Consider the following 22,502-nt stretch of genomic DNA (forward strand, 5'->3'; position numbering starts at 1 on the left):
GACAGCGGAGCGGAGGGGGGCGCCAGGCGGGCCCCCCCCCGGCCCCCGGCCCCCGGCCCGGCCCACCCTCCCCTCCCCTCCCCTGTCCTGTCCTGTCCTGTCTTCCCCTCCCCTCCCCTCCCCTCCCCTCCCCTCCGCCCCCCGGCCCCGCCCCCGACGCGCTCCACTCTCCGCCCCACTGTCCGCTCCCCTTGCCCGCCTCCGCCGCTTTTGTTTCCTTTCCCCCCGCCGGGGTCGGTCCTTGGGGGGCAGCGATGCCCGGCGGCCCCCAGCCCCCCCCCCCCCACCTCCTCCTCCTCCTCCCAGCCCTCCGGGCTCGCCTCTCCTTCCGCTCTCCTTCCCTCTTATTCCTGCCCCGGCCCTTCCTCCTCCTCCTCCTCCTCCTCCTCCTCCTCCTCCTCCTCCTCCAACATGGCTGCGGCGCTGCTGAGCCCCGCGGGCGGCCGGTCCTGAGCTCCGCTGCGCCCCCCGGGCCCCCCGAGCCCCCCGGGCCCCCTCGGGCTCCGGCCCCCGGGCCCCCGGGCCCGGCCGCCCCCCGCGCCCCTGCCTTGTGCTTAGCCCGCTCGCCCGCCCGTCCGCTCGCCCGTCCGCTCGCCCGCTCCCTCGCCCGCTCCCTCGCCCGCCCGCCAGGGGGCGCCTCGCCGCCGCCCGGCCCGGCCCGGAGACCGCCAGGGGGCGCCGCTGGGACCGGTGGACTCACCTCCGGGGGGCAGGGGCGACAGCCCCATTCCCGTCCCCCTCCCCACCCCTGTCCCCACCCCATCCCTAACTCCATCCCCATTCCCACCCCCATCCCCACCCCTATCTCCATCCCCATCCCCACCCCATCCCTATCTCCATCCCTATCCCCATTCCCACCCCCATTCCCACCCCCATTCCCACCCCCATCCCCAACCCCATCCCCAACCCCATCCCCAACCCCATCCTCAACCCCATCCTCATCCCCAACCTCATTCCCATTCCCACCCCCAAACCCACCCTCATTCCCACTCTCATACCCACCCTCACCTCCCCCACCCCCCTCCCCATCCCCCCACCGCCACCGAGGCCAGCCAAGGTGCAGCGGCAGGGGGAGGAGGCGGGGGTGTCCACCCGACTGGGGGTCCGGAGCCGGGGGAGCGCGCGGAGCCATGGAGCCCAAGCACCGGGAGCTGCTGGCCCAGTGTCAGCAGAGCCTGGCCCAGGCCATGACGGAGGTGGACGCGGTGCTGGGGCTGCTGGAGGCCGCGGGCGCCCTGACCCCCCGAGACCGGCGGCAGCTGCAGGAGGAGGAGGAGGAGGCGGCGGCGGCGGCCGGCGGGGGCGGCGGGGGCAGCGGGGCCGGGGCCAGGGCCAAGGCCGACCTGCTGCTGAAGCTGTTGCTCGCCAAGGAGCGAGACCATTTCCAGGACCTGCGGGTGGCCCTGGAGAAGACGCAGCCTCACCTGCTGTCCATCCTCTACCTGAACGGCGTGGCCGGGGGGCCGCGGCCCGCCGAGACCGCCGGTGAGTGGCCCCTTCCCACCCCTCGCCGTCCCCGCTCCCGCTCTCCCGCCTTCACGCCGGCCGCCCGTCACCCTCTCCCGTCTTCACGCCGGCCGCCCGTCACCCTCTCCCGTCTCCCTGGGAGAAGAAACCCCCTCCCCTGTCCCGCGCCCCGCTCGTCGCCTCCCTCCGGGACGTGCCTCGTTCCACACCACGTTTCCGAGGGCATCCGTCCGCGTGGCAAGGCGAGAGCGCCCCTTCGACACCCAGAACTGTGGCGTGAGGGGTGAGGCCCTGCCCTAGGTGAACAGTCCATCCCACCTCCGGGACCTCTTCTCCGGGGCCTCTACGTCGATGGAACCCAAACTCTCTCCTCCCTACTGTACTCTCAGTCAGTCGTGTTCATTGAGCGCCGACCCTCTGCAGACCGCTGTGCTGAGCGCCTGGGAGAGTTCAGCATAATAGAGTTGGTAGACACGTTCCCTTGCCCGCAGTGAGTTTGCAGTCTAGAGGGGAAGATAGACATTAATATAAGTTGTTACTTTCCCCAGGAACCACTGAACCAGCAGCCGGGATGGGGTCGTTAGACTTGGGTGCTCCGGCGCCCACTTAATAATAATAATAATAATAGTAGCAGTATTTAAGTGTTTACTATGTTACGAGCGCTATACCAAATGTCGGACTAGGTCCAGGACCATCGGGGGGGTGGGGCACAGGTTCTGCCCTACGTGGGACTCACAGTCTCGGGAGATTGGAGACGAGGTACTGAACGCTCATTATACAGATAAGGAAACTGAATGAAGCCCAGAGAAGGTAAGTGACTTGACCAAGGTCGCACAGCAGGTGGTGGAGCTGGGATTAGAAGTGAGGTCCTCTGACTTCCAGGCCCGTGCTCTTTCCACCCGACCACGTTGCCTTTTCCCACCTGGGAAGGAAGCCGGAGCAGTGGGGTGGAAAGGGCCCACCCCTAAATTCTGAATCGCAGCATTTGCAGGAGAGAGTGCAGTTGAGTGTGGTTCCCCCCCACCCCCACACACACATCTGATCTGAAGTAAGCTTCTCCCCTCCCCACAGATCCCCGAGAACTTCTTCAGACAATGATCGTTTCGGTGTTGGGTGAGTCGAATTGCCTTTGGAGTGGTGACTTTGGGAAAGGAAGAAGTCACGGGGGTTTCCGCCCTTGAGTCAGGCAGTGATGCTGAACTAGGGAGGAGAGGAGTTGGTTGTCCCGTTGGCTGTGAGTGGATGGCCCAACTAGGCACAATGGCTTTTTCCTCCTTTTTGGAGTTGTGAATTAGCCTAAAAGATGGGGGGAGGGGAGCGACTTTCAGGCGGAGGAGTGCGAGGGGGCTTAATGACACACAGAGCGGGAAGCCAGCCGGGAACTGGCAAGGAGCCAGGGTCAGTTTCTTGATTTATGGAATTTGCGTGTGTGTGTGTGTGTGTGTGTGTGTGAGAGAGAGAGTGTGTGTGTGTGAGAGAGAGAGAGAGATTAATTAAAATGTTCAAAAAGAAATATAGTGAATGAGTATTGCTCAAGGCCTCAGAAATGCATTTAGGACCCTTTATATACACAGAGCTTTAAAACAGCCCCCTCTGCTATTCAACACTTTAGCATGTCTAAAATCAGGAATCGATCAGTTGATCAATCGTATTTATCCAACGCTTACCGAGTACGCAGCACCGAACCAAGTGCTTGGGAGAGTACTCCATAACAGAGTTGGTAGACACAGTCCCTGCCCAGAGCGAGCTCACGGTTTAGAGGGGAGGACAGACAATAATGCAAACGTACAAATTAGGGATATGACAAAGCCGTGTTTAACCTTTCCTGTTTAAGGGAAGGAGGAGTTAATACTCCTTGGGCTTCTCTCCTTAGGCCTCCCGCCTACCTGACAGATTTCCTCTGCTGCTAACTACCTCACTGTGCCTCGTTCTCGCCTGTCCCAATGTCAGTGCCCGGCCCACATCCTATCTCTGGCCTGGAATGCCCTCCCTCTTCACATCTGCTCGGCCACTTGTCAGCTGTGTGACTTTGGGCGAGTCACTTCACCTCTCGGTGCCTCAGTTACCTCATCTGTAAAATGGGGATTAAGACTGTGAGCCCCACGTGGGACAACCTGATTCCCCTGTGTCTCCCCCAGCGCTTAGAACAGTGCTCGGCACATAGTAAGCGCTTAACAAATACCAACATTATTATTATTATTATTACATTAGTGCTGTGGGAGGGAATAAAGGGAGCAAATCAGGGTGAGGCAGAAGGGAGGGGGGGAAGAGAAGACCCCAAATCCCCTACCAAGACAGGCTACCTGTTCTAGGGGGCAGCTGGGAAAAAGAATTGAGAAATAATGCTCAAAGGGAATGTGCCATTAAAGCCCTGACTATTAAAACGCTCGTTTTTATTAGTTGCATCTCACAATTACCCTCTGAGGTGTGTAAATGGTGTCTGCCTCATTTTTGCAGCAGAGGAAATTGGAACCCCGAAACAGTCAAGTTACTTGATCGAGGTCACCCGCCCCTACCCCTCCCCGCTCCAGGCTTCTGACTCCAAAGCTCTGTTCGTCAGACCCCCACTACCTCTGCCTACACTGGGTTTCCGTCCTACGCGGTGGACGATAAGATTATACGTTGTACCTGTGGTAAACGTAATCGCCTTGTGTTTGTAAGCAAATTATTTTGGTGTCTCCTCTACCCGGTTGTAAGGTCCTTGAGGGTAGGAATCATTTCTACTCATTGTTTCCTACTCTCCAGACTGCTCAGTCTAGTGCTCTGCCCACAGTCAGCACTTAAATACTTTTGATCGAATCGATGCTTTTAAAAATGGTTTCAAAGGTGCCTTGGGGCTTGAGGTTATCTCAGCAATAGTAATTACAGCACATGGACTTGTCCAGGTTTTTTTGTCCAGGTATTCTTTAGGCTTTATTGATGATGAATACTTGGTGAGCTCTGTGAGGGCAGGAAGAACTGTGTCTAATTTCTCTCCCTGTTTCTCCAAGTGTCAAGTAGAGTGTTCTGGACCATAGACCTGCAGTAAATAAGTTTAGTGTTGATCCCAGGGGTGAGGTAGGGGTAATCTCCGGCTAACAACAGTGGATTTAAAACAAATCAGGAAGTTCTAAAGAATGAAAATCCATTTAAAAAGCTCACACCGAATTGCACAATTAATCTAACCTTACTCTTGCACTTAATGTCACTTAATGCCTAAAAATTAGATCTATGGTTTTTCTTTATTAAGTTACTTTTCTCCCCTCCCGCCCCCAAGCCATCTAAACCTTCCCCTTCTTTCTTTCATTCCAATTCCATTCAGTTTTAGCAACTCTTTTTTGCCTTGGGCCCTCAACTTAATTGGCAGTTATCTGTGGATGGTGAATGGAGCCTATCTTCTCTAGGGAGAAGTAATAATAATAATTGTGCTTTTGGTGAAGCGCTTACTACATAACAAGCGCTGTACTAAATGCTGGGGTAGGCAAAAGAGAAGCAGGTCCCCTGTGGGGCTCGCAGTCTAAGTAGGGGGTAAAGCAGGTATCGAATCCCCATTTTGCAGATGAGGGAACCGAGGCACAGAGAAGTGAAGTTGTGTGCCCAAGGGCAGCCAGCAGGCAGGCGGCAGAGGTGGGGTTAGAACCCGGGTTCTCCGACCTCTGGGCCCGTATTCTTTCCACTAGGCCGCGGTACTTCTCTTAAAGTGGAAGCAGCTAGGAAGAAATGTCATTTCTGCCGTAGAGAAATAGATCATCCAGCCCAGTGTGCTGTCTCCTACACGGCCAGCAGGATGCTTGAAGGAACTAGGGTTGCTCGGTTGATCTCCTTGACAGCCATCTTAATGTTGAAGGAAGCAGCGTGACCCTGGGAGTCGGAGGACCTGGGTTCTAAACCTGGCTTTCCCATGTGCTTACTTTACCACCTTGGTCAAGTCACTGAACTTTTCTGTGCCTCTGTTTCCTCATCTACAAAACGGAGATTCAATATCTGTTCTCCCTCTTACTTAGACTGTGAGGCCCATGAGGGGCAGAGACTAGATCCAACCCGATTATCTTGTATCTACCTCAGTGCAATGCACGTTGCTCGGAGTGCTTAGCAAACGCCGCTATTATTATTATTATCATTATTAACCTTTCTCTCCCTAACCCATTATGGACTACTCACCTATGAATTTATCTCAGCCCCTGTGGAATATACTGCTATTCAGTATATTCGGGACATCTTTGGGCAGTGGGTTCCATAGTTTTATCACGCACAGTATGAAGATGTATTTCTCTTTTTTCTTTTGACATTTTCACCACCTTCGAGCTTAAATGTTGCCCCCTTGCCCTTGGCTCAGTGGAAAGAGCCCGGGTTTTGGAGTCAGAGGTCATGGATTCTAATCCCGCCTCTGCCACTTGTCAGCTGGGTGACTTTGGGCAAGTCACTTAACTTCTCTGAACCTCAGTTATCTCATTTGTAAAATGGGGATCAAGACTGTGAGCCCCACGTGGGACAACCTGATCACCTTGTATCTCCCCCAGCTCTCAGAGCAGTGCTTTGCACATAGTAAGCACTTAACAAATGCCATCATTATTATTATTAATGTGCTGAAATTTGGCAAAGAGCATTTCCATGTGTGCCTTGTCCATTCTTGATCTTACCAAATTCAGCTTTTCAGCTTTTATATTTCCAGCCTAGAGAGATGTTCTTCAGTTTACTCCCCCTCCTTTTTTTTTTTTTAAATAGTGTCTGTTAAGCGCTTACAATGTGCCAGACACTGTACTAAGCACTGGGGTAGATTCAAGTTAATCAGGTTGAACACAGTCCATATGCTGCATAGGGTTCACAGTCTTAATCCTCATTTTACAGCTGAGATAACTGAGGCACAGAGAAGTGAAGCGACTTGCCCGAGGTCACACAGCAGACTAGTAGAGCTGGGATTTGAATGCATCCTCCTATAGTTTTTTAAATTTTTTATACTGATGCTTTCAAAAAAACTTTCCCGGCCATCCAAAGTGACCAAGTCTCCATAAACTCGAACTCTCCTGGAAGTGAATCAGCATTAGCAACTCTTTTCCAGCCATCGGTTTATTTTGATCCTAACTCTCAACCAGACTGTCCTAATTCGTCAACCATGTATTTCACCGGCATCATCGTCAGCGGCGTTTCTTGAGTGCATGCTGTGTGCAGAGCACCGTCTCAGTCAGTTGGCAACAGACGAAAGATGTAAAAGACTTGATGTTGAGTTTATAATCTGATTCAAGAGAAAAGTCTACCCAAATTGCCAAGTATACAATAAGTGAAAGAGAAAGGGTAGATGGAAATGGTAAAAGTATGCAGTGAAATGGCAAAGTCATAAAGGTTTGCTTAGGTGCTCAGATTGCTGATTTTCCAGCAGGCCCCGGAAGGTGGGGGATTAGGTGGGGATGCCTCTCGACCGGAGAGACTTTTGAGGAGGATTCTGTGGTCGGGGTTGGGGCGGGATCGCGTTTGCTGGAGCTAAGGGATGAAGGAGAAGTTCCATGTAGGGAGAATGATCCAGATGGTGGTTTGGAGACCGGAAAGGCACGAATGAAGTAGAAACTGGTTAGTTAGGGAGGTAGGAGCCAAGTGCATAACCTGGGGTGTAGTGAGAGGAAAGAGTGGATAGGTAAGGGAGAGATGTGCTGTGTGACTTTAGGCAAATCACTTCACTTCTCTGGGCCTCCGTTACCTCATCCATAAAATGGGGATTAAGACCGTGAGCCCCATGTGGGACGGTGGACTGGGTCCAACCTGATTAGCTTGCATCTTCACCAGCGCTTAGAAGAGGACCTGGCACATAATACGCCCTTAACAAATACCATAAAACAAACCAACGAAAAAAACTTGGGAGCCAGAGGACCTGAGTTCCAATCCCAGATCTGCCACCTTGGGCGAGTCACTTAACTTCTGTGCCTCAGTTTCCTCAGCTGTAAAATGAGATTTCAGTATCTGATCTTCCTTCTACTTTACTGTGAGCCCCATGCGGGACAGGGACTGTATCTGGCTTCACTAACTGGTGTTTCCTTCAGGACTTAGAACAGTGCTTGACAATCAGCCAATTCTGTTTATTGAGCGCTTACTAGGTGCAGAGCACTATACTAAATACTTGAGAGAATACAGTATAACAAACCGAGTTGGTAGGCGTGTTCCCCGCCCACAGCGACCTCAGAGTCTAGAGGAACATGACTGCTAAACAAATATCGTTTAAAAAAAAAAGTGGGGTTTAAAGTCAAGAGTCATCTTTATTTCAAGAAATCAGATGTAGATTCCTTAGATGCAAGTCCCTTGGACATATTAGTTTGTGTGGGCCCCCTTTTAACTCGCTTAACATTTCTATGCAGGTGAAAGTTTATACAAACTTTAAGGGAAGTGGCAACTTACAGGACAAAGCAATGACACACAACAGTAACACGTATTCTACTATGCGTTGAAATTCTGATGTTGGCGTGAATAGACCTCTAAAGCTTCCTGCCTGAGGTGTTAACCCCATTTTGCTGGATCCTAATGTCTTCAGAAGAGAAAAAACCGCTATCAAAGGAATTCACCTTTGGCTATGCTGTGCCTATTGTGTTATCCCCCTTTTAAAATGGGGATTAAGACTGTGAGCCTCATGTGGGACAACCTCATTACCCTGTATCTACCCCAGCGCTTAGAACAGTGCTCTGCACATAGTAAGCACTTAACAAATACCAACATTATTATTGTAATCTGGGATTCTGGGATAAATGGTTCTTGAACAAATGGAGTTTTGTCTTGGCCTCCGTTCTCCAGGGAGTACAGAGAGATATCCATCCCTCAAGACACTCAAAAAGAGGGAGCCATTCAGAGAATTGGGTGGTTAGTCCTCCTGCATTCCCAGATGCAGTGCCATTCATTCAATCGTTCAGTCGTATTTATTGGGCGCTTACTGCGTGCAGAGCGCTGTACTAAGCCCTTGAACCATAGGCTCAACCATAGGTTGGTAGCCTTCTCTCTGCCCTTTGGGGACATCGAGGAGGTATAGAAAATTAGTGGTTAGGCAGGCTCACCCCTAATCAAGAAGACGAGTAGAATTTCCCATCCATCCCGTGTCATTCAGACATAGACAGAAGACATGTTGACAAATGTCTCTGGGAGGCAAGCGTTCTAACTCTTCTTCCCTCACAGAAGAGGAGCAGGAAAGAATTTCCAAGTCAGTCAGCAGTATTTATTGAGCATCTATTGTGTGCTGAGCACTGTACTGAGTGCTTAGGAGAGTATGATGGTTAGTAGACATAATCCCGATGGCCGAGGGGCTTACAGTCCAGCGGGGAAGAAAGACACTAAAAGTGCAGATCAGAGGAAGTAATAAAGTATAAAGATTAGTTTGTAACTGTTACAGGGGTGTGGGAAGGCTGCCTAGAGGGGGGTGGAGGTACTGAAGTGGCAGATGGGAGAGAAATAGATTCAGGGGGAAGGACTCCAATCAAGGAAAATAAGATGGGTTTTGACCTTTAGTGTATATTTTGCTTAGGCAGCTGTTACGTTGTTCAGACGTTCCAGCATATGTGACTTCTCATCCTCAACCTCGTTGGCAGGCGAGGAATGGGACCCAGTCCTCTGAGTGAGCGGGTGTGGGAGCATGGCGGAGGGGGATCTTTTATCAGTCATTCAGTCAGTCGTAGTTATTGAGTGCTTACTGTGTGCAAAGCACCATACCAAGCGCTTGGGAGAGTACACTATAACAACAAAGAGACACATTCCTGTCCACGAGGAACCAGGGTAGAGAACTTGAGCCAGCCCTGGCAACCTAAGTGGGGATAGGCGGGCGTAACTTTTATACATACAAAATGTTGATATTGTGGGGGGACATTTTTAGCATGGACATTCTTTAGCCTACTAAACTTTTTTTTAGCCTGAAAGTCCATTTTCTATTGTCGAAAGGCTGATTACCCAGGTTTGGCTTAGGCCAGTCATTCGGGCCTGGGAGTCAGAAGGTCATGGGTTCTAATCCCGGCTCTGCCGCTCGTCTGCTGCGTGACCTTGGGCAAGTCTTCACTTCTCAGTGCCTCAGTTACCTCATCTGTGAAAAGGGGATTGAGACTGTAAGCCCCACGTCCAGGGACTGCGTCCAACCCGATTTGCCTGTACCCACCCCAGCGCTTAGTATGTGTGCCAGGCACACAGTAAGCACTTGACAAATACCACAATTATTACTATTACTATTCTTTCCTCTCCCTCCCTGTATTTTAACAATTTCACTGGCATTAGAAAGCCCCCACATCCCCCACCCACCAAGCCAAGAGTAAAGCTCAAATGATTCCATTCTTCCTCTCCTGAGCCACTTCAGTCACACCTCAGGAGAACGAACAACGGCAGGAACCCAGACGGCTGCCGTAGGGTGAGCCGAAACCGGGAGACCGAAAGCAAGAACAGGGGAAAGGCTTTTAAGGATACAGTAAAACAAAGCCTCGGTTGATGATGCTGCTCCTCAATTGTAAACCCAGAGTCGGTTGCCATGGATAGACCAGCCTGGCCCATTGCAATCAAGAGGGGAGTGGCTGTCTGAGAGAAACTGCGTAAAGATCTATAGACGAGGAAGCAGAAACAGAAACAGCACCAGCCACTGCATGACAGCCCAACAAGGGACTGCCTTTGTGTATGTTTACAGTGTGGCTGGGACTGAGGGTTCGGCATTGGCCACATACTTATAAAAAGAGCATGGGCCTGGGAGTCAGAAGGTCCTGGGTTCTAATCCTGGCTCTGCCACCTGTCTGACCTGGGGCAAGTCTCTTTGCTTCGCTGGGCCTCAGTTCCCTCATCTGTAAAATGGGGATTAAGACTGTCAGCCTTATGTAGGACGGGGATCGGGTCCAACCCGATTAGCTCGTATCTTCCCCAGCCCTTAGAACAGTGCCTGGCACAGAGTAAGCGCTGAACAAATACCACATTTACAAGTAAACTTCACCTTCGGCGGTGCCTTCTTTGAGTACAAAAGACTCTGTATAGGCCAACTGTCCCTTTAGACTGTAGCTCGTTGTGGGCAGGCAACGTATCTACCGACTCTGTTATATTGTACTCTCCCAAGCGCTTAGTACAGTGCACACAGCAAGCATTCAACAAATACCATTGATTGAGGGATAGTTACGGGTAGCTTCACTGAAAGATTAGGGAGAGCCCATAAGCTCCTTGTGGGCAGGGATTGTGTCTACTAATTCTGTTCTCGTTTCTGAGTGCTTAGTACAGAGCTCTAAACCCAGTCAGCGCTCAGGTCATAATAATTAGGGTGTTTGTTAAGTGTTTACAATATGCCGAGCCCTGATCTAAGTGCTGGGGTAGGTTCAAGTTAATCAGGTTGGACACAGTCCCTGGCCCACATGGGGCTCACACTTTTAATCCCCATTTTTTACGGTTGAGGTAACTGAGGCACAGAACAGTGAAGTGACCCGCCTAAGGTCAAGCAGCAGACACATGGTAGAGCCGGGATTAGAAGCCAGGTCCTTCTGATTCCCAGTCCCGTGTTCTATCCACTAAGCTGTGGTGCTTCTCCTCAGATCCTATTCATCAGAGTCGTTGAAGGTAAAAAAAAAAAGGGCTTTGAATTGATAGTGCATTTCATTTACCTGTGCCTTCCTCTCCACCCTATTATGGGGGGATAATCGAGAACAGACGGGTTCTGCGGAATGACGAGTTGTGACCCACAGCAAAATCGTTGTTGTGGTCTTATGGCTTCATGTTGCAGAACAGGTGAGGCCTAAATGGGTTTATGTAGTAGGAGACTTGGCTTCTCTCACAGAAGTCCCTGCAGGAGGCAAGGCATCATCTTTGGCGGAGCACCCGCCGCCTCCAAGGTCACACAGCGAGTTGTGTGCTGGAATCCAAGACGCCTGCTGAGACCTTGTTGCTTCCCATATGGCAGCAGGGTTCTTTCTCTTTCATTTGGCTGTATCGCATCTGCCCCAGGAGAATCTGATGGTAGGTTGAAAAAATAAAATACGGAAAAGTTCTTGGATCCCACCTGAATCTCAACAGAATTCATTTTAGCATCTTCATTTTTCAATCCAATGAAAGGGGGTTTGCTAACTAGTCAATTTGGCCACAACTCACTGCAGTTCAGTCAGCAGTTCAGCAGAACTCGAAAAAGCTAGGTTGGACGTATGGAACACGGTGCTGGGTCTTGAGCGCTTAGTACAGTGCTCTGCACGTAACAGATGCTCAGTAAATAGCTTTGATTGTGTCCTTGTATGTGCTTCCTTATTGGCGGGGGCTCCTTATGGCTGGGAGCTGTTGTCTGGGGGTCCTGGCTTTCCCTCCCACTTCAGCTTCAGGAGTCAAACCAGGTGGCCGAGGACGAGCGGAGATCGGGAAGTGGGGCGGAAGAGGTTTCCGTCAGATAGACGGACTTGGCCATGCCGACTGTAATGCCGGCAGGCTGGGCAATGGTGGCGGGTTTCCTTGGGCGGGTTTGAGACGGGACTAATAAATGTCACCCCCTAATGTCTGGCTTCAAGGCTTCAACTCTCCTGATGTAAATTAGGGGTTTAGCATTAGGCTTCTCTTGGGCAAAAATTAGATTTTTTTCCCCCTTCTGAAAAGCGTATTTCTAGAAAACATGCTTGCTTTCTGAAAACATGTCCAGTATGTTTTCCTCAGTACTGTCTGCTGTGAGAAGTAATCCATCCGTACCAGAATCAAAAGCCGCTGAAGCATCTGTAGGCTACTGCCGGCCTGTTCTGCCTTGGATTTATTGTTGGAAACAAGGACGTGTGTGTGTGGACACTTGAGTATTTCCTTAAGCTTAGGTGGTGCTTAAGTGAGGTGACTCGCTCTCTGTTGCTTCTGAGTAAAGTGTTAAAGCATAATGCAGTGATGGTAAGTGTGAGCTGAGAGCATTAAAAGGGTATTTGGGTATTAGGGCCAACTCCCTGGAAATTGGGGCATGTGGCGAAATGAAAGATTTGGTTTATAAGCAGATCTGCGTAGATCGCATCACCCCCGGTGCATAGTAATAATAATAATTGTGGTTTTTGTTGAGTGCTTACTATATGCCAAGCACTGTTCTAAATGCCGGAGTGGATACAAGCAAATTGGGTGGGCCCAGTTCCTGTCCCGCATGGGGCTCACAGTCTTAATCTCCATTTTATAGATGAGGAAATTGAGGCATAGAGAGGCGAAGTGGCTTGCCCAAGGTCACAGCAGACAAGTGGTGGAGCCGGGATTAGAACCCAGGTCCTTCTGACTCCCAGGCCTGTGCTCTATCCAGTAGAGTGCAATGGCACATAATAGGTCCTTAACAGCTATCGCAGTGGTTATCATCATGAGTTTGCATCACTGGGAGAGGATGCTTTTCTGACAGGGAGAAAGCCAGGCAGTTTTGTTCTATGATCGGAATGCGGGTCTTTCCCCCCGGCCCTCATGGTTGAGAGTTTGAGGGAGACAGAGAGGGATGATGGAAGTGATTCTCTTCCCGGCGATTTAGTGGATCCAAGGAGATGTGAATGGCTTGGAGTATTCAAGGAGATCTTGAAAGGTGATCAATCGATAGCTGGTATTTGTTGAGCGCTTACTGGGTGCAGAGCCCTGCATCAAGTACTTGTTGAGAGTACCATATCATTGAGTTGATAGGGACTGCCCATAAGAAGAACGGTGTGGCGTAGAGGGTAGAGCACGAGCTTGGAAATTAGAGGATCAAATCCTGGCTCCACTGCTTATCTGCTGTGTGCCTTGGGCAAGTCACATAATTTCTCTGTGCCTCAGTTACCTTTTCATTCATTCATTCAATTGTATTTACTGAGCGCTTACTGTATGCAGAGCACTGTCCTAAGCACTTGGGTGAGTAGAATATGACAATAAACAGACACATTCCCCGCCCACAACGAGCTTACAGTCTACAGGGGGAGACAGAAATTAATACAAAGAAATCACAGATCTGTACTAAGTGCTGTGGGGCTGGGAGGAGGGAAGAATAAAGGGAGCAAGTTTAGAACGTTAGGGATTGATTAGCAAGGGGGCACAGGGAAATGTCATCCTTTGGTGCCGGAGGTGAAACAGGGTTGACGAGAGGAAAGAATCTGCATGCATCCTCGGAAATTATTGGGGCAGTGTCGGTTTACTGGAGAATTTTGCTTAGGTCTGATGTCAGTTTACAAGCTGTAGGTTCCTTTCCAGATGAAAGGTTCCATTAAAAACACAAATTAATAACAGTTGGGTTATTGTGTGGCTAATAAAAACTATTAACTGTTACACAAATAGCAGGAATGCAGAGAGGAGGAGAACAATAAAAGATCTGTGCTGCCAGGCATAAGAAAAAAATCTGCATGGATGATGATTATATATTTGTCATCCATGGAACCATTTTAAAAACATTATCTGCTTGTTTTTTTCCTTTCACTTCTTTCATAACATCCCTCTGGGGAGCTTGGGTTGCTGTATCAAAGTTTTAAATAATGAACTTTTAAAAGTTATTCAGAGTAGTGTGACTAGTAAGAGTAGAGAAGGGAATAAGAGGTTTTTTTTTCCAGGATGTGAACTGGGATTTTTGCATATAAAGGGCAAATATATTTAAAAATTGTGATGTCACCCTATTTCCCCGGCTACTTCAAGCATCTCTCCGTTTTCCCTCCTCTCTCTCTCGGTTCACTATTATGACATGGTTTCTAAATTGGGACATATGGGACATGGTTTCTAAATTTAGTGTTGAGCATGACAACATTATTAACTGTGAAGTTGGCAGGGAGTAGGCCTCCTTTTTTATTTTTTTCCGTGACAAAGCAAAAGCCATCCAGATTTCACCACACTAGTTGCAAGTTGCTTAGTCACAGTACAGAGTTCACACAGTTCAGTATTGTTATAGTGTGTGTGTTTGTGTGTGTGCCTGCCTCAATCTCTGCTTCTTCTCTTTCCCTTCGGTGGGGTCGTGGAAGCCCTTAAAAAGGACCAGGACACTTAATGCTTCCTACCCTCTTTGGACTATCAAATTGATAGTTAGATTCCCCCTCCCAACACACATCCGGTTCCCTTTTCATCAAAACCTGCCCCTTTAGAGTAGCCTAAGAGACTGCCTACCACTTTTTCCTCCAGTCCAATTGGAAGTAAAATGTCTGTCTCCCCCTCTAGACGAAGCTCGTAATGGGCGGGAAGGTGCCTACTGATTCTGTATTCTATTACAGTGCTCTGCACATAGTAAGTGGTAAGTAAATACGATTGATGGATTATAGTAAATCTGAGATCAATAAATAGAGATCAGGATCGAAATCATTTTTTTTTTGGTAGAGCCTGGTTCAAATGGCTTCCGCACTGTCTCTAATCCCATTTCTCTGGGAATCCCAAATTTGACCCCTTCTCACACTCTGTTCTCATTCACTATGGGGAGAAGGAGGCAGGGTTAGTTGAGAGAGTCCTTCAGCCCTCGCCCCACTTCGGCTCTCAGTAGTGACCCGACGGAGGAGGTGGTCTGAGCTAATAGAAGGCAAGGTCGGAGGGGAAAGGTCAGAGGATAATCCTGGCTCACAGGAAATCCACAATCTTTAAAGATCAATCGGGAAAGAAGCCACGGGACAAATAGAGGGAAACAATATATCAGCACTCCCATAGATGATGCTTTGGGAGTCCCCTGCCTGGTGTGCCCCGATTCTGAGACTTCAAGGATGAAAACCCTTCCAGAGGAATGCGGTATCACCACTTGTCTTCACCCCTTGTTCTCCGTGTGACCTTGGGCAAGTCATGTAACTTCTCTGTGCTTCAGTTACCTCATCTGTAAAATGGGGAGTGAGACTGTGGGCCCCATGTGGGGCATAATAATAATGATAATATGTGCCAGGTACTGTACTAAGCACTGGGTTGGATACAAGTAAATCGGGTTGGACACTGTCCCTGTCCCACATAGGGCTCACAGTCTCAATCTTAGTTTTATAGATGAAGTAACTGAGACCCAGAGAAGTGAAGTGACTTGCCCAAGGTCACACAACAGAGAAGTGGTGGAAGCCGGGATTAGAATCCATGATCTTCTGACTCCCAGGCCTGTGCTCTATCTGCTATGCCATGCCGCTTCAACTGTGTCCAACCTGATTAGCTTGTATCTAACTCAGTGCTAAGTATTCATTCATTTATTCTTTCAATCATATTTATTCAGTGCTTACTGTGTGCAGAGCACTTTATTGAGCATTTGGTAGAGTATAAAACAGCAATAAACAGTCACATTCCCTGCCCACAACCACTTACAATCCAGAGTGGGGGAGAAAGACATGAATACAAATAAATAAAATGACAGATATGTACATAAGTGTTGTGGGGCTGGGAGAGGGGAAGAGCAAAGGGAGCAAGTCAGGGTGACATAGAAGGGAGTGGGAGATGAAGAAAAGTTGAGCTAAGTTTGGGAAGCCCTCTTGGAGGAGATGTATCTTCAATAAAGCTTTGAAACCGGGAGAGTAATTGTCACAAGTACAGTGCCTGGCACAAAGTAAGCATTTAATAAATGCCATGGAAAAAAAACTGGGAGGGTGGCACTGAGGTTCAGCGGGAGGAGGAACTCTGGGACAAGGACTGCAGCATCAGCTTCTCATTCAGTGGTATTTCTCTCGCTCCTCCCATGTGCAGAACACTGTACTAGGCATTTGGGAGAATATGGGAAAAATAAGAGATGTGGTCCCGGCCCTCCAGAAATTTATAATCAAATGCGGGAAGATAGAAAGGATATATCGACCCCAAAACAACTGCAGGGTATTGCATTCTTTAGGTTTGGACAGTTTCTATCATATTCTAAAGATGATTGAGGTTCACAGGCCAATTTGGAAGGTCCACGGGACCCCACTCCACCCGAGGAAAGGAAATTTGCATGATGAAAATTATGGGGCACAGAGGTCCTCGAAGTCAGTCAATCCTATTTATTGAGCACTTATTGTGTGCAGAGCACTGTACCAAGCACTTGGGAGAGTACAATATAGCAATAAACATACACATTCTCTCCCACAACGAGCTCCCTTAAGATTGTTAAGCTCAAGGCCTCTTGCAGGCAAGCTCGCTGTGGGCAGGGAACATGTTTACCTACTCTGTTGAGTCAATCATATTGAGTGCTTACTGTGTGCAGAGCACTGTACTAAGCTCTGGGGAGAATAAAGTATAACAGAGTTGGTAGACATGTTCCCTGCCCACAACAAATATTGGACTGTCCCAAGCACTTAATACAGTGCTCTGCGCACAGCGCCCAAAGTATACGATTGATTGCTTGCTTGTTTGATTAATCATGGAGTTCAGTTTGGTCAAATTCTGCCCCACCTTCTGATGGGCCTGCTAGGGATAATGAAGAATCAGAAGGCTTGGGCCATGCCCTCTTAATAATAATAATAATGATTGTAGTATTTGTTAAGCACTTACTGTGTTCCAAGCACTGTATTGAGTGCTGGGGTGGATACAAGTATTTCGGGTTGGACACAGCCCCTGTCCCATATGGGGCTCATAATCTCATGGAGTCTAGGGATATTAAGCTACCAACTCTGTTGTTTTGTACAGTCCCGAGCGCTTAGTACACTGCTCTGCACACAGTAAGTGCTCCATAGATAGCAATGATTCATTTTAATTGTTCCCCCATTAGGCAAGGAAAGAAAGAGAAATAAAAATCGACTTTGTGTTCCTTGCTACCTTGTTTAGAAAAAGGTTTGATGGGGTAGGAGGTTGAAGCTACTCTATTGGCTGAATTTGAAATCTGTGGGTTATTGTGGAGTTAGATTGCCCATTGTAGTCAACAAGATTGATTGTCTATTGGATGTTGAGTGCATTGTATGAGCCTCTCGGGGACAGACAACAGTTTAATGCAGGACATAAGCAGACATAAATGGTCAGCAATGAGTTGCTTAATTTTCCACCGATTATTACAGCATAGTATGATGTGCATTATAAATATTCACAAAGTAAATTTGTGTGGAATAGTATTCTGTTTTTAACTGGTTCATTTATTTTTGTTTTAAAAGGTCCAAATATTCAGTTACATTAATCAGTATGTCAGAGGGTTTTTTTGTTTTTTTTTCAATGATGTGTTGAACTTTCCGCGGTCTGTTCAGTAAAGACTCATCTTTCGAATTTATTAATACAGCCATGAAATTAAGCACCAGTCTAAATATGTGGATAACAGAAGGTGAACCTGATGGGAAATTTAATGCCTTGTGTCTCCTAAAACAACATTTTTAGGTTTGGCTTTCATAAGAATATATGTTGAGGAGGAACTCTTGAGTCTGTTTGATGGAAACAGATGTCTCATAGCTAAATGATGTGGGTAGCAGAAGGTGGGAGAAGTCAAAAGTGGGAGGAAACAGCATTGATAAATGGCAGGCAGAAACAATGCGTTTTTGCTGGCTGAATTGAATTTTTGTGGCTTAATGACTTTGGAAAACAGTTGCAAGTGTGCATTTCAAACTAGTAAGTGTGTTCCCAATAACTTTTTAAACCCGATTCTTAAGCCTTAAATTTTCTGCAGTCATACATAATTGAACTGTGGAATGAAGATGTTGCAGAGAAGCAGTGTGGCCTGGTGGAAATAGCCTTAGCCTGGGTTTGAGAGTCAAAGGACCCGGGTTCTAATCAATCAGTCAATCAATCATATTTATTGAGTACATACTGTGTGCAGGGCACTCTACTGAGCACTTGGGAGCATCCAAACAAGAATATTCACTGCCCACACTGAGCTAATCCTGGTTCTGTGCTGGCCTTCCTTCATTAAGTCCTCTTTTAATAATAATAATAATGTTGGGGTTTATTAAGCTCTTACTATGTGCAGAGCACTGTTTTAAGCGCTGGGGTATACAGGGTAATTAGATTGTCCCACATGAGGCTCACAGTCTTCATCCCCATTTTACAGATGAGGGAGCTGAGGCAGAGAGAAGTTAGGTGGCTTGCCCACAGTCACACAGCTGACAAGTGGCAGAGCTGGGATTCGAACCAATGACCTCTGACTTCCAATCCCATGCTCTTTCCACTGAGCCACGCTGCTCTTCTTTTCCCCTACTCCCTCTCCCTCTTCCTTCTGAATCGACTAGGGATTTAACTCTGTACCCTTTAAGCACTCGATATTCTCCCCACACTCAGGCCCACAGCTCTAATGTACCGATCCGCAATTTATGTCCCCTCTCTTGACTGTAAGCTCCTGGTGGGCAGGGAATACTTTCCCAATGCCTAGTACGGCGCTTTGCACACACTTAGCACTCACTAAATATTATTGATTGAGTGGGTAAGTCATTTAACTTCTCCAAGCCTCAGTTTCTTCATCTGTAAAATAAGGATTTAATAGCCCTATTAAATCCCCTTTGATGGGTGCCCCAGTGGGACAGTAATGTGAGAAGCAGCATGGCCTAGTGAATAGAGCCTGGGCCTACAAATCTGAAGGACCTGGTTTCTAATCCCGGCTCCGCCACTTGTCTGCTGTGTGGCCGTGGGCGAGTCATTTCACTTCTCTATGCCTCTGTAAATGGGGATTAAAACTATAAGCCCTATGTGGGACATGGACTATGTCCACTTGGCACATAGTAAGCGCTTAACAAGTACCATCATCATGAGCTTGTATCTACCCCATCGCTTAGTACAGTGCCTGGCACAGAGTAAACGCTTGACAAATACCGTAACAAATTCCACAACTGTGTCTGATCTGCGTGGCCTAATGGCAACAGCACGGGCTTGGGAGTCAGAGGACGTGAGTGTGAGTTCTAATCCCACCTCTGCTACACCTCTCTGCTGTGTGACCTTGGGTAAGTCATTTCACTTCTCTGTCTCTCAATTACTTCATCTGTCAAATGGGAAATAAGACTCTGAGCCCCACGTGGGACATTCTGATTACCTTGTATCTACCCCAGTGCTTAGAACAGTGTGTGGCATATAGTAAGCACTTAACAAATACTATCATAATTATTATGATAATAATAATAATACCTCATAATAATGAGGTAACTTCTCAGTGCCTCAGTTACCTCATCTGTAAAATGGGGATTAAGACTGAGCCCCACATGGGACAACCTGATCACCTTGTATCTTCCCCAGTGCTTAGAACAGTGCTTGGCACATCGTAAGCACTTAACAAATACCATCATTATTATTTAAATGCCCCAGAAGGGAGCAGTGAGTGCTTGCTTCCTTTTCTCTTTCTCCCAGACCTTTGGCGATGAGCCGACAACTTCTAAAAGATTGTTCACAAAAATAAATAAAAGAGTTATCACAGTTTGAGCTCCATTAGAATCACCAGGAAGGGAGAGTGGTCTTTTGCCAAATGGAAAAATTGACTCAATACGGGAACAAATGTTTGTAATATCCTTCTAGAAGATTGCATGCAAGCGAGCAAGATGAAGAAAATCAACTTGAAAATTGCAAATGCACATTAGCAGGCCGTAGCGGGTAATGACATTTGTATTACCGCTATGCTTAAAAATATTATTTGAGTCACAATAATAAGGTAATTCTAAACAGAGCTTAGTGTAGAGCTTGGCACATAGCAAACACTTAACAAAAACCACAGTGATTATTCAGTTTCGGATTTAATAATGTAATAAATTCAGATTTAATTTTATCTATCACTTTAAAGCAGAGGGGGGAATTCTCCCATCCAACCCTATAATTAGCATAGAAATACAGAGTGACTCTTGGTTTACTAAACAGTCTTAAAAAGGAATCTAGAGGAAAAGAGCAATGATGCAGTTAAATGTTAACTAGGTAAACTAGCCTCTTCATCATCTAAATTGCTTCGTTTTCCTTGTTTTGATTCTAAAAGAACTGAAAAAGAATATTCCCTTCCCGCCAGCACCCCCACCGTAAGGGGACCCTAGTTAATTTTCTTCCATGTTGGCTGTAGATCAGAAAGTAAATCTATTTCTGATAGACTTTTATAATGTTAAAATGAAAATAGTGGCATTTCACATTCTGGAGAAGTGGAGCCAAAAGTCGCAAATTTATTCTGAGCATGAATCATTGGACAGTGACTGCTATTTGTGTCCCGAAGGTTCACTTCCAACCCTGGAGGCCCCTTGACTTCAGGGTATAGGAGGATAAGGTTAGACTTGTGTTTGCTGAGCAGGATATGTGCTTCTGTAAAAGTTTCTGGTATGAACTATTAAACTGTGGTTTAATTCTTAAACCCGATTCCTATACCTTAAATTTGCTGCTGTCATAGAAAGTTGAAACATGCAATGAAGATGTGGCAGAGAAACAGCATGTCCTAGTGGAAAAAGCACAGGCTAGAGAGTTAGAGGACTTGTGTTCTAATCCTGACTCTGTGCTCTTTGACTATGAGCAGAAATCAGAGCAGGTGAGGGAGTGGATTGTTTAGGGTGAGGGAGTGGATTGTTTAGAGAAGCAGCGCGGCTCAGTGGAAAGAGCACGGGCTTGGGAGTCAGAGGTTGTGGGTTCTAATCCTGGCTCTGCCACTTGTCTGCTGTGTGACCTTGGGCAAGTCACTTAACTTCTTTGTACCTCAGTTACCTTATCTGTAAAAATGGGGATTTAAAAATTAAATGTGAGCCCCACCTGGGACAATCTGATTACCCTGTATCTACCCTAGCGCTAGAACAGTGGTTGGCACAGTAAGCGCTTAACAAATACCATTATTATTATGATTTTTATTACTGGGGGATGATGTTCTCCTTTAGTGGTCTGGATTTGCTCACATAATTACATCACACTTAAAAAATGCCAGGATTCCTGGAAATTTCTATCTGGGTGTCTCTGAATTTTCCTTCTTAAAACTTTGGTAGCAGTGTGGACTACTGGAAAGAATGCAGGCCTGGGAGTCAGAGGATCTGGGTTCTAATCCTGGCTCCTCCACTTGCCTGTTGGGTGACCTTGGGCAAGTCACTTAACTTTTCTGTTCCTCATTTTCCTCATCTGTAAAATTCATTCAACAGTATATATTGAGCGCTTACTATGTGCAGAACACTGTACTAAGGGCTTGGAATGTAAAATGGAGATTCAATATCTGTTCTCCTCCCACTTAGATTGTGAGCCCCATATGGGACAGGGACTTTGTCCAACCTGATTATCATTATCGTGTATTACCCCAGTGCTTAGTAAAGCGTTTAACCCATAGTAAGTTCTGAACAAATGCCAAAATAATGATAATAATGGTGGTATTTGTTAAGCACTCACTATGTGCAAAGCACTGTTCTAAGCGCTGAGGGGATACAAGGTGATCAGGTTGTCCCATGTGGGGCTCACAGTTTTAATCCCCATTTGACAGATGAGGTAACTGAGGCACAGAGAAGTTAAATGACTTGCCCAAAGCCACACAGCTGGCAAGCGGTGGGGCCGGGATTTGAACCTATGACCTCTGACTCCCAAGCCTGGGCTCTTTCCACTCAGCCACACTGCTTCTCTGAGAGTAACTATTATTCTTATTAGTTACTCAGTTGATTGAGGTCATGGAAACAACATGATTGAGTGGAAAGTACCCAGGACCTAGATTCAGGAGTCCCCACCATTTGCCTGCTGTGTGACCTTGGGCAAGTCACTTAACTTTTCTCTGTGTGCTTCAGTTTCCTTATCTGTAAAATGGGGATAAGATGCCCATCAGTCAATCGTATTTATTGAGTGCTTATATTGAGAATACAATATAATAATATAACAGACACATTCCCTGCCCACAGTGAGCTTACGGTCTAGAGAGGGAGGCTCTTAGACTGTGAAGTGTCTTGTGGAATGGCGATTGTATCTGAGCTGATTACCTTGTGTGTTCTCCAGCCCTTAGCACAATGCTTGGGATGTAGTAAGTACTAAATCAAAACTAAGGATATTATTATTATTAATTGTTAGGCCTCAATCTGCTAACGCCCAGGCAATGGTTACAGTTGGGCCCAGCGGGTCCGAGAACCTGGCATGGATTCAGGTCCAAGAGCCCAAAGGAGCCACATCGCATACGCATCACGTGATATGTGAGGGGCCCCACGATGTTCCCGGAAATGAGATTGGGTTTGGGTTGGTCCTGCTGGGATGTAGTTGGGTGGGAGTTGGACCGGACCTCGGGATTCTCATCCAGGTGGAGCCCTGTGCCCTAGGAAAACCAGCTTTGAGGGGCAGGCATCTCCCACTTTCTAGGAGTCGTCAATCAGTCAGTCAATCTCTGGTATTTA

At 47.6% G+C, this 22,502-nt stretch overlaps 1 protein-coding gene across 8 annotated transcripts in view; it reads left to right on the forward strand.

Annotated features, from left to right (window-relative positions):
• The first annotated feature begins 1,062 nt into the window (after positions 1-1,062).
• Positions 1,063-22,502, forward strand: part of DLG5 (discs large MAGUK scaffold protein 5) — a 159,975-nt gene continuing 138,535 nt past the window's right edge. For 4 of the 8 annotated variants that reach the window (XM_029059540.2, XM_029059542.1, XM_029059543.2 and 1 more), the window contains exon 1: positions 1,063-1,485. In XM_029059540.2, coding sequence (XP_028915373.1) covers positions 1,131-1,485 — 355 coding nt within the window. In that variant the 5' untranslated portion in view covers positions 1,063-1,130. The remainder of the gene's footprint in view (positions 1,486-22,502) is intronic. The other 4 variants (XM_039911554.1, XM_039911555.1, XM_039911556.1 and 1 more) reach the window with 2 other exon arrangements.

The sequence above is a fragment of the Ornithorhynchus anatinus genome, chromosome 3, assembly GCF_004115215.2.
Source record: "Ornithorhynchus anatinus isolate Pmale09 chromosome 3, mOrnAna1.pri.v4, whole genome shotgun sequence".
Lineage (NCBI taxonomy): Eukaryota > Metazoa > Chordata > Mammalia > Monotremata > Ornithorhynchidae > Ornithorhynchus > Ornithorhynchus anatinus.